A 15,034-nucleotide genomic window follows, 5' to 3' on the forward strand; every position below is an offset into this window, starting at 1 on the left:
GACACCGGGCTGGCCTCGAACTCAGAGAGAGTCCCCTGCCTCGGTTCCTCGACGTGCTCCCCTCGCACACCTGACTCTTCCCCTGGTCTTGTGAGCCGGGCTCAGCGTGCATCCCAGGCTGGGCTGGAACTCAACGATCATCCTGCTGCCTCAGCTTCCTGCGTGGCGGGGTTGCCGACCGGGGAGGGAGGGGGGGCGGCGCCGCGACTTCCGTGTTTGCGCACTGGTGCGTTTGCGCCGCTGCGGCCGGGCGCTCGGCCCGGAAGCAGTCAGAGAGCAGCCGGATGTTGTAGCTGCCGGGAGCCGGTGCGTGCAGACAAGGAGTCTCAGGTGTACGTTCCGGGGCGGCAGGCGGGCGGGGGGACGGGGAGACGGGCGGGGCGGCGATGTCTGTGCTCCTTTTGCGCTCGCTCTGTGAGAATGGCCCGCGTGTTCTAACCTCGGCTAGAGCGTGGTGGCTGGCGCACGCCGGGAAGCGGAGACCGGAGGATTGCTAGGAGTTCGAGGCAATTTTTTTTAAAGGTCGGGTGAAGCATTCTGCACACCGAGGACCTATCGAGATGCTCCTCCAGGGCAAATGTCCTTGTTCCTACGCAGGAGCCTGAAGGACTTAGACTAGGGAGCAGTTCCGGAGCTGTCAGAGGCTTCCCTGCCCGCCCTGTGAGCCAGTCCCGGGGCCTTTGAGCACTGCTGGGGGAGAAGCAAGCTGCCCCTCCGGCCCGCACGCATGAAAAGTCCCACAAGACACCCCGTAGGGCCAGCGCCAGACAGCAGTGGCGTGGAAAGGAACGCATGCTTCGTTTTGTTTTTGAGACAAGCTCTCCCTGTTGTAACCCTGGCTGGCCTGGAGCTCGAGAGATGCCTGCCTGTCTGGCTCCCGACTGCCGGGGTTAAAAGCGTGTGCCGCCACCACGCACGCAGCAGGAACGCTTTTTTCTTTTTTCTTTTTTCTTTTTTTCTGTGAGTGACATGTAATTAAGTCAACAAAAAAACATGCAATGTGTGAATTGTCAAGTGACAAAACAATACTCCAGTTTCTAAATGTGTTCCACGTGAAAAAAAAAAACAAATAGATCACAAATGCATGTGATGAAGCCTGCCGGTTTGTAGCAGAAACAGTAATGCGCCCCCTCTCCCCCCCCCGTGGGATTTAATATCCTGAGGCAAAATGGAAACAAAATGTTTAGAAGAAGTACTATGAACCAGTTGAAGGATGCTTGTCGGGTAAAGCACAGCACGTTCGGGGGTCTCTCTCTCTCTCTCTCTCTCTCTCTCTCTCTCTCTCTCTCTCTCTCTCTCTCTCTCTCTCTCTCTCTCTCTCTCTCTCTCTCTCTCTCTCTCTCTCTCTCTCTCCTCTCTCTCTCCTCTCTCTCTCCTCTCTCTCTCTCGGCTTTTCATGTATCTTGGCTACCTGGCTGGCTTTGAACTTGCTATGCAATAGAGGATGACCTTGAATGTTTGATCTTCCTACCTCCACCTCCTGGGTGCTGAGAATACCGGTACGTGCTGCATGGTATACCTGGTTTATGTGGTTCCAGGGGTCAACCCCAGGTCTGTGTGCGTGAGGGGCCAGCAAGCATTCTACCAACTGAACTGGATATCCTCTCCCAGGATGTGGTTCCCACCCCAATGGAGACATTGTGTCTTTTTTTTTTTGACCCAGCCCCCACCCCCGGGTCACACGTTTCTAATCCCAGCTGCTTAATAAGTTCAGTCGATACACTGTAAACCCAATCAGTGCGCCACTGTAAGTTCAATCTGCACTGTAAAGTCAGTACAGACTAGCAGCAGTGAACGGACTTGTGTCTGGTGTGAAACCCTTCACACTGCCAGCACCATTCTCCATGTTTTGTGAAAGCCCTGTTTTATAGCCCTTAAGCATCTAGCCATCAGGCTGCATGCCCTGACTCCCCACTGGCCCAGCAAAGTCATTAGAAGGGAAGTGAGCACCCTCGTGTAGGCTCCCTCTGCAGTGTGCTGCGGTGCCTACCCGGAACTCTCCAGGATGGCAGGGTCCTGATCTTTGTTGCCTGGTATAGCCCTGTGGGGCCTGTGTTACTGAAGAACTGGTACCTGCATTTTCATGTACTCTCTTATGCATGTGTGTGCTCGTGCATGTGAGTGTGCAGGCGCATACACACGTGTGTGCACATGGGGAAGAGCACATCAGGTGCCCTGCTCCTTCACTCTCTGCCTTGTTGTCTTGAGTCCAGGTTTCTCACTGAGCCTGGAGCTAGCTAGCCGGGCAACTAACAAGCCCCTCAAATCTCCCTGTCCCAGGCCCCCTGTAGTAGGTGTGGATTGCAGGTGCACCCCGGCTGGTTTGTTTTTTGTTGTTTTGTTGTTATTTTTCTTTTTTTAACATTTATTTATTTATTATGTATACAGCATATGTCTGTATGCCCGCAGGCCAGAATAGGGCACCAGGCTTCATTACAGATGATTGTGAGACACCATGTGGTTGCTGGGAATTGAACTCAGGACCTCTGGAAGAGCAGGCAGTGTCTTATCCTCTGAGCCATCTATCCAGTCCTTGTTTTTATTTTTCGAGGCAGGGTTTGTCTGTAGGTTCAGAGACTATCCTGGAACTCTCTTTGAAGACCAGGCTGGCCTTGAACTCACAGAGATCCTCTTGCATCTGCCTCGAGACAGGGTTTCTCTGTGTAGCCCTGACTGTCCTGGAACTTGCTTAGTAGACCGGGCTGCCTCTGAACTCACTGTGTCTTCTGCCTCCCGAGTACTGGGACTAAGGGCGTGCACCACCACTCCTGACTGCTCTACAGCTTCTTGAATGAATGAGTCCCAACATGAGTCCTTATACTCACACAGCAAGGATTCTTGTCCACCGAGTCATCTTCCCAAGCCTCATTTTATTTAATTTTAACTTTTCCAGTCCCGGGGGGGGGGGGGGCTGGTAGACACTGGATGAGACAGTGCAGAAAGAGTGTTAGGAAGACAATTAGAGGCTGAGCAGCGATGGGAAAGAGACTGACTTAATTCCCTGTTAGGGAGCCACAGCGCTCAGAGTCTACACACAAATTGAAAATCTGGAAAGGAGCAGGCTGTGGTGGTATACACCTTTGGTCTTAGTACTTGAAGGCAGCAGACATAAACAGGTCTCTATGAGTTCCAGGCCAGCCAAGCCGTGTGGTAAGACCTTGAACCAAAACCAAGACCAAAAAAAAAAAAAGCCTGATTTTGAGTCAGGGTTCCAGGTGGCTTTGCAGCTGTTCCCTAGAAATCACTTTTAAAAGAACAGAATTCTGCATGTGGTTCACTATGGGTCTGGGGTGTTTGGTTGCTGGTTGCTTGGTTTGGTTTGATTGGTTGACTGGTTTTCAGAGCAGGGCATCATGTATCTCAGGCTGGTCTAGAACTGCCTGCACTTCTCAAATGCTAAGATTGGACATATGCACCACCAGGCCTGACTATTCTGTTCATTTAGGTGGAGTCTTAACTCTGTAGCCTAGAGCCTGGAACTCATTATATAGCTTAGACTGGCTGCAAACTCAAGGGAACCCTTCTCCCCTCAGCTCCTAAGTGGTGGGGATTACAGGCATGAGCTGCTGCATCTGGCCTGTTTACTATTAGATTTATCTCCAAGTGGGCTAGAGAGGGATTCAGTAGTTAGGAATATGTGTTACTATCACAGATGACCCAGATCCAGTTTCTAAAACACACAGTGATTCACAGCAATCCAGAACTTCAGTTCCAGGGGATCTCATGCCCTCTTCTGTCCTCCATGGGCACTTGGCATTCATGTGATATACAGATAGACAGACAGACAGACAGGCAAAACACCCATAAAATACATTTTTTGAATGTATTTTTAATTTATCTTCAAGTGCTTTTCATATGTGGCACTGGGTGAAGGGGTTGCTTTGTTTATTTTATTTTATTTTTTTGATTGGCTTTTTGGAAACAGGATTTCTCTGTGTAGTCCTGGCTTTCCTGAAACTCGCTCTGTAGACCAGGCTGACCTTGAACTCACAGAGATCCATCTGCCTCTGTCTCCCGAGTGCTGGGGAAAAAGGCATGCGCCACCACCGCCCGACTAGTTTTGCTTTCTTAAATTTCATTTCTAATTGTTGCTGGACTAAATCAACCCTGTAGATTGTCTTATAAATTTTCCAGGGGTTTTCTGTGTAATGAGTCTTCCCTCCTGCAAGTATTAACAGTTTTACCTCTTCCTCTTTTTTTTAAGATTTTTTTTTAGTTATATGTGTGTCTGTTTGTCTGTGGGTATGTGCACCAGGAGTAAAATTCTCCCGAACAAGGTTTTGGATTCCTGAAGTTGGAGTTACAAATGGTTAAGCTGCCTGATCTGGGTGCTGAGAACTGAATTTGGGTTCCCTGCAAGAGCAGTAGACTTTCTTAACCAATGAGCCAAGTCTAACCCCACAGCATCCTCTCTCTCTCTCTCTCTCTCTCTCTCTCTCTCTCTCTCTCTCTCTCTCTCTCTCTCTCTCTCTCTCTCTCTCTCTCTCTCTCTCTCTCTAACACTGTAGCATTTGAAAGTGCCACAGTTTGCAGGAGTGAATATGGGCATCCCTGCCATCTCCTGAGTCTCAGGGGTACCGTTCATGCTTTCACATAAGTGTGGCATGCTTAGGCCTGGCCACTTGCCCTGCGCCCGGGTGACCTTCCCTTCCCTTCCCGTTGGCTGAGGGAGGCATTGGTTCCAACCATGTCCTAGCACACCAGCTGGGACCCGGTTGAGAGGTGGCCTTCTGCTCTCACACTAGACCTTGCTGGTTACTGGTCTCTAATTTAGCTTTCTGTGAAAGCCAGGTTTTGGTTCTGGGCCACACTGACCTTGTAAAGTGGATTGGATAATGATCTAGTATGTATAATTTGGGGTTATTTCTTGATAACATTTACCAGGAATTAACTACCAAGTCTGAAATTTGGGGATATTGTTTCCTGGAAAATGCAATTTTTTTTTTTGAGGAGATATAGGGCCTTTTTTTTTCTTCTTGTTTATTTGAATCTTTAAAGATATGTTCATTTGGTTGCCAGGTGATGGTGGTGCACACCTTTAGTCTCAGCACTAGAGAGGCAGAAGCAGGCAAATCTCTGAATTTGAAGTCAGCTCGATCTGTAGAGAGATTTCCAGGGACAGCCAGGACTACACAGAGAATCCCTCTCTCGAAAAACAATAATTAACAAAATGTCCATTTGACATAAGCTATTGAGTGAAATATATTTGTCACTCCTCTGTAAATCTAGTCATCCCAAAGTAATTTACTTACAGAAGTCCTTTCATAGGCAACTCAGCAGCAGAGCATTTTTCATGAGTATGAGGGCCCTGGGTTCAATCCCTGGCACTGGTAGAAATTAAAGCAAAAACAAAAAGCTTTTTAGAGGTTAAAAGTATGTCTGCAGTCTTTCAGAAAAACTAGGGTTCTATTCCCAGACCCACCTGGCAACTCACACCTGTCTGTAACTCCCAATTCTAAGGGATCCAATAACTGCATCCACAGGCACTAGGTACACATTTAGTACATACATGCATATGCTATGCCTTCATGTAGGCAAAAGCACCCATACTTATAAAATACAGTAATAAATTGAAAAACAACAACAACTTTGTCCTGGAGACCAGTCTGGTCTACAGAAGCCGATTCTGGGGCAGCCAGGGCTACACAGAGAAACCCTGCCTGGGGGTGTGTGTGGCTTTAATAGAAGGAGAGGAGGAGGAGGGTATCCCCATGGAGTGATGGCCCATCATGGGGAGAGGAGGGAATTAGGCTTGGCTGGTCACTGGACGCATAAAGAAAAACCGTAAGGAGAAAGGAGGTCACCAAGCTTTTGAGCAATACTAGACTACAAGAATGGATGTGTCTTAGTCAGGGTTTCTATTGCTGTGAAGAGACACCATGGCCAAAGCAACTCTTACAAAGGAAAGCACTTGACCGGGCCTGGCTTACAGTTCAGAGAGTCACTGTTACCATCATGGCGGGAAGCACGGTGGCACACGCGCTGACAAGGAGCTGGAGGGGCAGCTGAGAGTTCTATGTCCACGTGGGTGGTGGTGGCTCACGCCTTTTATCCCAGCACTCAGGAAGCAGGGGCGGGTGGATCTCTGAGGTTGAAGCCAGCCTGGTCTACAGAGTGAGTTCCAGGACAGCCAGGGCTACACAGAGAAACCCTGTCTCGAGTCACCCCACCCCTTCAAAAAAAAAAAAAAAAGTTCTACATCTGGCTCAGCAGGAAGAGTGAGCCACTGGGCCTGACTTGAACTTCTGAAAATTCCGAGTCCACCCTCAGCGGTGTTTCCTCTAACAGGGACTCCCCTCCCAGTGGTTCCACTCTCTGTAAGCCTCTCAGGGTTGTTTTCATCTAAACAAGCATACTGTGAACTTTTAGTTTCCAGCAGTGTGTGTGTGTGTGTGTGTGTGTGTGTGTGTGTGTGTGTGTGTGTGTGTGTGTAAGGTATAGGCAGACAGGTGTAGACCTGACTGAAGGTGTAATTGTGGAGTGTGACGGGGAAGCAAGGGTACCTGCACACTCGCAGCTGTATCCTTCGAAGGGGACGGCAGTGTCACACAGATCTAGATGTGGGTCCCAAGGTTCCTGGAGGTGAGACTGTCTGCAGGGCTGTGCTGGAGGAAGACATGCCTGGGGCCCGCAGTGAACGTGGGAAGGTTCTGAGAGACCCATAACACTAGCCAGGAGGACCTGAAACTCCAGGGTGAGCTTCTGCTGGCCACACTAGGCACAGTTGGAGTATCAGACTACTGCCAACGGCTGGTGAGCTGACCTAGGGAGACAGGCATGCAGAAAACGAACGAGCCCGCAGTGGACAAAGGAGCAGGGTTCGGGGCCTCCCTGGAGCCCTGGGAAGCGGTCAGGCAGGGAGGCCCTTGAACTGGAGTGCCCCTCCCCATGGAGCCAGACTGTGGCCCAGCACGCAGTGTGTTCAGCAGCCCAGCCTCCTGTGGCCTAACCATCCATCCACATGTGTGCCATCGTGGGAGCACACCTTTCTATCCCCAGCTGCTCTCCCTGCTGCAGGGCGTGTGGCGGAAGCTCCGGAGTCTTTGTGAAGATTGCCCTCGCCCTGAAGCTGCGCCAGAGCCCACAGCACCTCATTAGAGCAGAGGTCACCCAGGCTCGGTGGCTTCGGGCCAGATGCTGCCATCACTCTCATCTCTCAGGAAATTGGAAGGATGGGAGCTGCGTGAGGAACGGAGGCCGGAGACCACGCGGATGCTGTCCGTGGTGCTCACAGTAGGACAGAAGCACAGTGTGCCCATGTGGGCTGGCCTGTCCTTGCCGTGACCTTCCCTGGGTCATCCCAGGAAAGTGGCAGAGGTGGCATTCGTCTGGGTGTGCGTTCGCCACCGCTCAGTATTCTTGTATTCCTGTTTAACAGTTTCAAGCTGCCCAACAGCACATTCTTCAGTGACAGTTCAACCAATGGCTGTTTTTACTTTGGAGAAATTCTGACTTGAGGCTTAGATTCCCTTTTAATAATCTCACCAAGCAGGTACCTTATAATCTCCAGGGAGATTCACTAAGCGTTGCAAGAGATTTAATTATCTAAATCCTGTGTGCACAGATCCTGGCTTGAGTGCAGACGGGCTGATGAACACCACAAGCCCTCATGTACTCTGTGGTCCAGCAGAAGAGTAGTCCATGGGTTCTCTTGAGTTTTTGTTTGTTTTTGTTTTGTTTTCTGTTTTTCTGACGCCTTTGTAGACTCTGCTCCAGCTCTGTTCAGAAGTTCATGTTTAACCCGAGTGTCTCACTGGATCCTTCTGACTTTTGTTAGGGCCATGATACCTACCAGCCTTGGCCTGGCAAGGTCCTTCACTGTGTTGGGTGTTTCGAAGTGTGCTCCGTCCACCTGGGCTGCCCTCAAGCCCAGCCAGCTCCGTTCACTGCAGGCTTCATCTAGATTGCTCTCTCTGGGCATTGTAGACCACGCCAAGCACCGGGAGGTCTCCGGAAAGAAACTGCTGTCAGAGAAAAAACTGGTGAGCCTCAGCCTAGGGAGGACACATCTGATTGTCTGTCTGCTTGTGTGCATATGTGTGAGTGTTCACAAATGCATGCATGTAAGCATGTACCTGCGGAGGTCAGAGTAAAGGGTAGGAGCCCTTGGAGTTGCAGGCAGTTGTGTGCTGCCTGATGTGGGTGCTGTGATCCAAACGTGGGTCCTCTGGAAGAGTGGCGAGTACTCTCTGATACTCAGCTGTCTCTCCAGCACCAGGCTTTGTATTCTTGGTCCTCCCACGGCTTGCCCTGATCATGCTGCTGAGGGCTGCATGGAGCTCATGCCCAGCACTCCTGGAAGTTTTTTTACATACAGTTACTTTATTTATTCGCAGTTAGGTGGTTTTGAATAGTTCTGTTTTGAACCTGGGGACTGGATATATCTTTAAGGCCTATAATGAACAAGATGTTTGTTGGTTTGTATAATGCATGTGGGTGCATGTGTGTATGCAGGTACTCTGTATATGAAGGCCAGAGGACAATCTCTGTGTCGTCCTCAGGAACACTGGCTGCTTCCTTTGAGACAGAGCCTCTTGTGGACTGAGGCTTCACCAGTCATGCTAGACTGGCTTGCCGGTGAGCTACAGAGATTCCCCCATCTCTGCTGTACGGCACGGGGATTACAGGCGCTCACCACTACACCGGCACTTTTTTTGTTTGTTTGTTTTTTGTTTTTGTTTTTCGAGACAGGGTTTCTCTGTATTGTTTTGGAGGCTATCCTGGAACTCGCTTTGTAGACCAGGCTGGCCTCGAATCACAGAGACCCGCCTGCCTCTGCCTCCCGAGTGCTGGGATTAAAGGTGTGCGCCACCACCGCCCGGCTCCACGCCAGCACTGGGGGATCAACCCCGGCTCCACGCCAGCACTGGGGGATCAGCCCCAGGCTGTTATGCTTGCAGGCAGGTTCTTTACTAACTGTCTCTGCCCAGCCCATACAGGAAGTTTTTATTCTGTTTGCCAGAACCTCTGATGATCTTTGACTAAAGAAGTTACACACTGGGGCTCCCCTCGTCCCTCCTCGTAGAGGGGATCCGGGTGAGCAGCTGAGACGAGGCCACGCACGCGGCTTAGGGATGAGGGACATAGCACCTGTGTCCCCAGGACTCTGCCCTCCTGGCTTCTCCTGCTTGTGCTGGGTCTTTCCTGGTGGTGTCCAGCCTGTGCTTTGTCCTGTGAGGTGCGGCCTGTCTTTGTTGGCAAGTTGCAGGCTTGCATTGTTTCTAAGTAGTAGCTCCTCGCCTTCCTTGTGCTGCCAAGGAATCCTACAATGTTTGTTTTGGGGAACTTTGTATTTATTTTTGTGGTGCAAGGCATCAAACCTGGGACCTTAAACATGATGAGTGAATGCTGTATGCTGCTGAGCTCTGCACCAGGCTGAGCATCTTTTTTCCTTAAAAACAACCCAGTCCTGGGGACTGGAGCAATGGCTCAGTGGTTAAGAGCATTTATTACTCTTGCAGAGGACTTGGGTTAGTTTCCCAGCACCAACAGAGTAGCTCACAACTTCCTGTAATTCCAGTTACAGGGGACCTGGCACAGACGTTGCATACACATGGTAAATTTGCATCATCAGGCACACACACGCACACATGCACACACACACACACCCACACACACACACACACAATATAAATATGTTAAAAGCCCAGTGTTGGGAATGGAAGAGGGGACTGCAGCTGAAGGATGAGCTGATGTGTATGAGTGTTTTGCCAGCATGTATGTGTGTATGTGTACCACATATGTGCCTGGTGCCTACAAAAGTCAGAAAAGGACTTTGGATGCCCTGGAATTGGAGTTGCAGATGTTTGTGAGCCATGTGGTTGCTGGAAATGGAACCCAGGTCCTGTACAACAGCAGCAAGTGCTCATAACTGCTGAACCATCTCTCCATCCCAGTTGGCTAATTCTTTTCCTTCCATTGTAATAAGGGCCTAAAGAGAACCCTCCTGAGAAGGGTCCTGTCTCCTTTTCTGCACTTCACATTTAAGCCCTCAGGTGGTACCATTGGAGAGTAGTCTCTCCTCACAGCTAAAGCCTGGGCATTGTCCCAGAACTCCACCTCATGCTATCCTAAGCAGCAGCAGCTTTCCACTGGTAAAGACAGACCTGGCGTTTCAGCAGTGTAATTCTGTCTGAAAGAAGCTGGAAGGACACTTTGTTCAGGAAACATTTCCTAAACAAGCTGTGCTCCCCAGGTTAGAATTTCTGCATTGCCTTTTGAAGTGTGCATGCCATACCAGCCACCCGTTGTGTCTGTAGTGATTTACTTCAGTCCTCGGGTACTGGTGACCTGTGGGAGCTGGCTTACCTGTGGCTTTTGGAGAGCTCTGTGGTCATGCTAGCATGGTTAACCTCTGATGTGGTAGAGGCGTGTACCACGTGGGTGCTAATGTGTATGAGTGTTTTGCCTGCATGTCTGTGTGTCTCCTGGAAGGGTTTCAGGGTTGCTAACATCCTTGGGTGCCTTATACTCACCGTAGAAAAGACATTTTGTGGATCACCGGAGAGTACTGGTCCGTGGAGGAAATGGAGGATCCGGCATGAGCTGTTTCCACAGTGAGCCCCGCAAGGAGTTCGGAGGCCCTGATGGCGGGGATGGAGGAAACGGTGGACACATCATCCTGAGAGGCATGTGCCCTGGGAGCAGCTCGGGAGGAGACAGCCTATACATAGTGGGTGGAAGGTTCGCCGAGTTGTCTTGGCATATGTTTGTGTTCAAACTTGATGTGCAGACAGCACTTTTATGGATTATATGGCTGCTCATCACCAGTGTACCAAGGCTAGTGACTTTGGATGTCGCTTTTGTTTTTTAATCTCAGAAACACGGATAATTTCCCATAGGACCTTCGTGACAGCCATGTAACAGGGTCAGAAAGTGCAGCACGTGCAGGGTACGAGCCATCTTCACGGCGTGATGAAGTTATCTGGCCTCTTATTCTCATTCTGTGTGTGGGGGTGCTATGCCTAGGTGCGTGGCTGTGTGTATACCGCGTGTGTGCCCTGCAGAGGCCATCAGACCTCCTAGAACTGGAATTGTGACAGTTGTGAGCTGCCATTGGGTGCTGGGAATCAAATCTGGGTCCTCTGGAAGAGCAAGCAGTACTCATAATCACGGGCCCATCTTTTTAGCCCCTTAGGTGACTTCTTTGTTTTTATTTGCTTCATTTGGTGATGCCTTCCTGGTACAAGCCTCAGGGCAGCCAAGGCTACAGAGATACATAGGAAAATGCTGCCTCAGAAAAAAGGGGGGGGTCATATTCTGTTTTGGTCAGGATAATGGAGAGTGTGGGTAGCCACCTATACACCCAGGCCAGGGAAGGGCGAGGGTGACAAGTGTGAGGCCACTGTTCTCTGCTTGGAGCTGTGTTAGCTATGTCTTAACACAAAAGGACATGAGATTCTGTTCTTACTCTAGCTGACCAGCAAGTGAAGTCCTTGTCCTCAGTCTTGTCCCAGTATCAGGGTTTCAGTGGAGAAAATGGTGGCAGTAAAAACTGTTTTGGACGAGGTGGCGACACCCTCTACATCCAGGTAAGCTGAGGAGCTGGAATGGCCACTGTTGCCTTGGGTCCTAGTCACTGAGTCCACGGGCAGCTAAAGGCACCTGGCTAGGAACAGAAGTGGTCTGTCTTCGGAGTCGAGTCCCCGCACAAACTCCTTTGCACTGGTGTGTTGCCATGCTGCTTCTGGCCCAAGAGAGTCCAGAGGAACGACCCTAAAGAGGGAGCCAAGAACATAACCTCTTCCCGTGTCTAGGTGAGGGCAGCATGCTCACACAAGGCTGATTCCCTAGTGCTTGGTTGATTCTGATACTATAGAAACATTTCAAAAGAGTCCCTGGTGCAGGTGGGTGTTTGCTGTTGTGACAGACCTCAACGTGTGACCCAGACTGTCCGTGAACTTGTAATCCTCCTGCCTCAGCCCCCACCATGACAGTTTACTTACGCACTATGGAACATATGACTAGGCCCATAAAATCTCTTCAAGGCTGGGACGTTTTCTTTGTGGTGGTGGCTGAGGGGAGTGGTTAGCAGTTCCCCACCCCTCCGCTTCCGGGCTGGTTACAGAGCAGAACTTCATGATGATGGTGATGATGATGGTGCTTTTCAGGTTCCTGTAGGTACCTTGGTGAAAGAGGGAGGTGAGATTGTAGCTGACCTGTCTCACCCGGGAGATGAGTACATTGCCGCACTGGGAGGTGCAGGAGGAAAAGGCAATCGATTTTTCCTGGCCAATGACAACCGTGCCCCTGTAACTTGCACCCCTGGACAACCCGGTCAGGAGCGGGTCCTCTACCTGGAGCTCAAGACAATGGCCCATGCTGGGATGGTAGGTCCCTGGCTGCACCACACTCTGAGGTGGTGGGTCCCTTCCGGTGGGGTTTGCTGGGATGGTAGCCCATGCTGCTTGCTACCCAGGAGAGAGTGGCAGCTTTCATTCATTCCTCCCGCATACGCCGCTTGCAAGCGAGTGAGCAGGAGCCTGCGTACTCACCTACCCCAACCCAGCCCTCTGCCTGTGCCAACTGCTGGTGGCATTGACAGTGTCCCTCCGTGAGGTCACATAGCACTTTTACTTAAATTTTTTTTTCTAGGTTGGCTTCCCCAATGCTGGGAAATCTTCTCTCCTTCGAGCCATTTCAAACGCAAAACCCGCTGTAGCTTCCTACCCTTTCACCACCCTGAACCCTCATGTGGGGATCGTTCACTACGAAGGCCACCAACAGATAGCAGGTAGAGCCTCCAAAACCCTGCCAGAGGATGGGTTTAAATGGCCCAGTGACTCAGGAGAGCGATTATATAACCCCTGAGATTAGCTTCCCACTTAAAATGAGGCATTGTTTTCCCTGATTGAAACAATGTTAATGAGCCTGTTCTCTGTCACAATCAGCCCCTCCCCTCCCAGCCGAGAAATCTGATCTCTTCAGCTGGGAATTGTAATCTTGAGTTTGGAGCCAGAGGAGAGGGCTGCCTCTTGCCTTCCTCATGCTCTCCTGTGGAACTGGGCCGCATCAGTCATGCAGACAGCATGTGGTTTAAAAGCCTTTCCTGTACCATTTTAAGAGGAAAACTTTTTTTCCAGAAGATAATGTACCCATTAAAAATAGCAAGCCTGCTGGTAAGGTTATTTGTACAGCACTTTATATCTGCAAAGTGCACGATACTGATTTGTATCCATAATCAAATTAGCCATAGAATGCACGGAGCCATCTCCCTTTTTTGAGCCATGTTTCAAGCCCGGGAGTCAGGAATGTGTTAAATCTCCCTCATTAGATTGATCCACTGTGCCTGTCACCCAGATAATTTCAGAGCATGTTGCAGACCCGAGGACTGAAGTGCCTTCAGGTCTCTTGGCCTGCTGAGTCACCTGGGGGAGGATGAATGGCTTCAATTTCAAGTGTTCGTTGAAAGGAAAGTTGTAGAATATGAGATCTGGGCCGCGGGGTCTCGCTGGGGAGAACCTCCTGACCCCGGCATTGAGAGTGGCACTGGGAGGCCCAGCCTGACCCCGGACCTGACTAAGCCCTTGACCCCTTGCAGTGGCAGACATCCCAGGCATCATCCGAGGCGCGCACCAGAACAAGGGCCTGGGGCTCAGCTTCCTCAGGCACATTGAGCGCTGTCGCTTCTTCTTGTTTGTGGTGGATCTCTCCCTGCCTGAGCCATGGACCCAGGTTGATGATTTAAAGTATGAACTAGAGAAGTATGACGAAGGCCTGTCTGAGAGGTCCCATGCAATCATCGCAAATAAGATTGATCTCCCGCAGGCCAGAGCCCACCTGCCCCAACTGCAGGCCCGCCTGGGACAGGAGGTCATCGCCTTGTCAGCGCTGACTGGAGAGAACCTGGAGCAGCTGCTTCTTCACCTGAAGGTGCTGCATGACGCCCACGTGGAGGCCGAGCAGGAGCAGGACCGCCAGCCTCTCAGGTGGTAGTGGGCTCAGGGCTGCCCGCCCCAGGGACAGCATGGGGCAGGGGTGGCCTGCAGTCAGTCACAGGAGGCAGAAGCAAACCTGTTACAAATGTGGGCAGCTCTGAACACCTGAGAGAAAGTACTGCAAATATTTGAGCGTGTCAGTGTCTTTGTTTTCCCACCAATGTGGGGCACACCTAAACTGCCCCTTACCCTCTGGCCTAGGGCGATGGAATGCTCTGTGCCACCTGGTACCTGAATTGCTCCCCCCAGTGCCTGGATTGCCTGTCACCCTTGCTGACTGGTTTGCTAAGGTTGACTCATTTGTGCTAATTAACACCTCATTAGTAGGAGGACAGTGCTGCTGACTGAAGGTGACAAACACTGCTGCCAGGAGGCCTGGGCAAATGCAACAGAGCGGCAAAGCTGTGGCTGGGCTTCTCGGGCACGGCAGCATTTACGGCAGAGCCACCCTTGGCGTCCTCGTGGGGGTTGGGTCGGCCCACAGTCCTGCAGAGCCTCCTTGGTGCTGTCTACTGTGCTAACATGTCAGGGTGCAGGGGCCATACTTTGTTCCCCAGTGCAGGCTGACTGAGGAGAAGAGCGAGGGCCAGCTCCTTCCCTGTTGTTCCCAGAACGCTGTGCTGAGCTTTGTGGGGGCTGAACACCAAGGCAGCCGTGAGCTTCACGACTGAATGCACCCAATATCCGACCCAGGCACGCAGCCTCTGGCTGTGCATCAAGGATGCGCCAGCAAGTTGTCAACCAAAGGAGATGCGAACCTTGAATTTCTGGCATTGTTCCTGATAGGTGGCCTCAACTCAGGAGGGTGTATGAAAGAAGGGCGGGGGACCTGTCCCTGGTGACAGGTACTGCCACCACTCTGCCTTGCCCTGGCCAAAGTCTCACTCACCTGACCTGTGGGTCAGCACCAGCCCTTTCCCCAGGAGGGACCGCTTTACTCCTCTGGGCATTGCACTTTGGAGAGTGACCCCGGGTGGTGTGGGCTGGGGACCATGTATCCCAGGATGTTCCCCCGGGGAATCTGATACCTTAGAAGTGCAGCGAGGACCGGGCAGTGGCGGCGCACGCCTTTAATCCCAGTACTCAGGAGGCAGAGG

General features: G+C 51.2%; 1 protein-coding gene across 1 annotated transcript; it reads left to right on the forward strand.

The window, feature by feature from the left end:
* The first annotated feature begins 250 nt into the window (after positions 1-250).
* Positions 251-14,064, forward strand: Mtg2 (mitochondrial ribosome associated GTPase 2). Its single transcript, XM_013116706.2, has 7 exons — positions 251-332; positions 7,778-7,982; positions 10,481-10,628; positions 11,416-11,531; positions 12,111-12,329; positions 12,595-12,733; positions 13,541-14,064. Exons 2-7 carry the CDS (start codon positions 7,782-7,784, stop codon positions 13,933-13,935), a joined length of 1,218 nt encoding a protein of 405 aa, XP_012972160.1. The 5' UTR covers positions 251-332; positions 7,778-7,781; the 3' UTR covers positions 13,936-14,064.
* The last annotated feature ends 970 nt before the right edge of the window (positions 14,065-15,034 follow it).

Source organism: Mesocricetus auratus, unplaced genomic scaffold, assembly GCF_017639785.1.
Source record: "Mesocricetus auratus isolate SY011 unplaced genomic scaffold, BCM_Maur_2.0 Super-Scaffold_100028, whole genome shotgun sequence".
Taxonomy (NCBI): domain Eukaryota; kingdom Metazoa; phylum Chordata; class Mammalia; order Rodentia; family Cricetidae; genus Mesocricetus; species Mesocricetus auratus.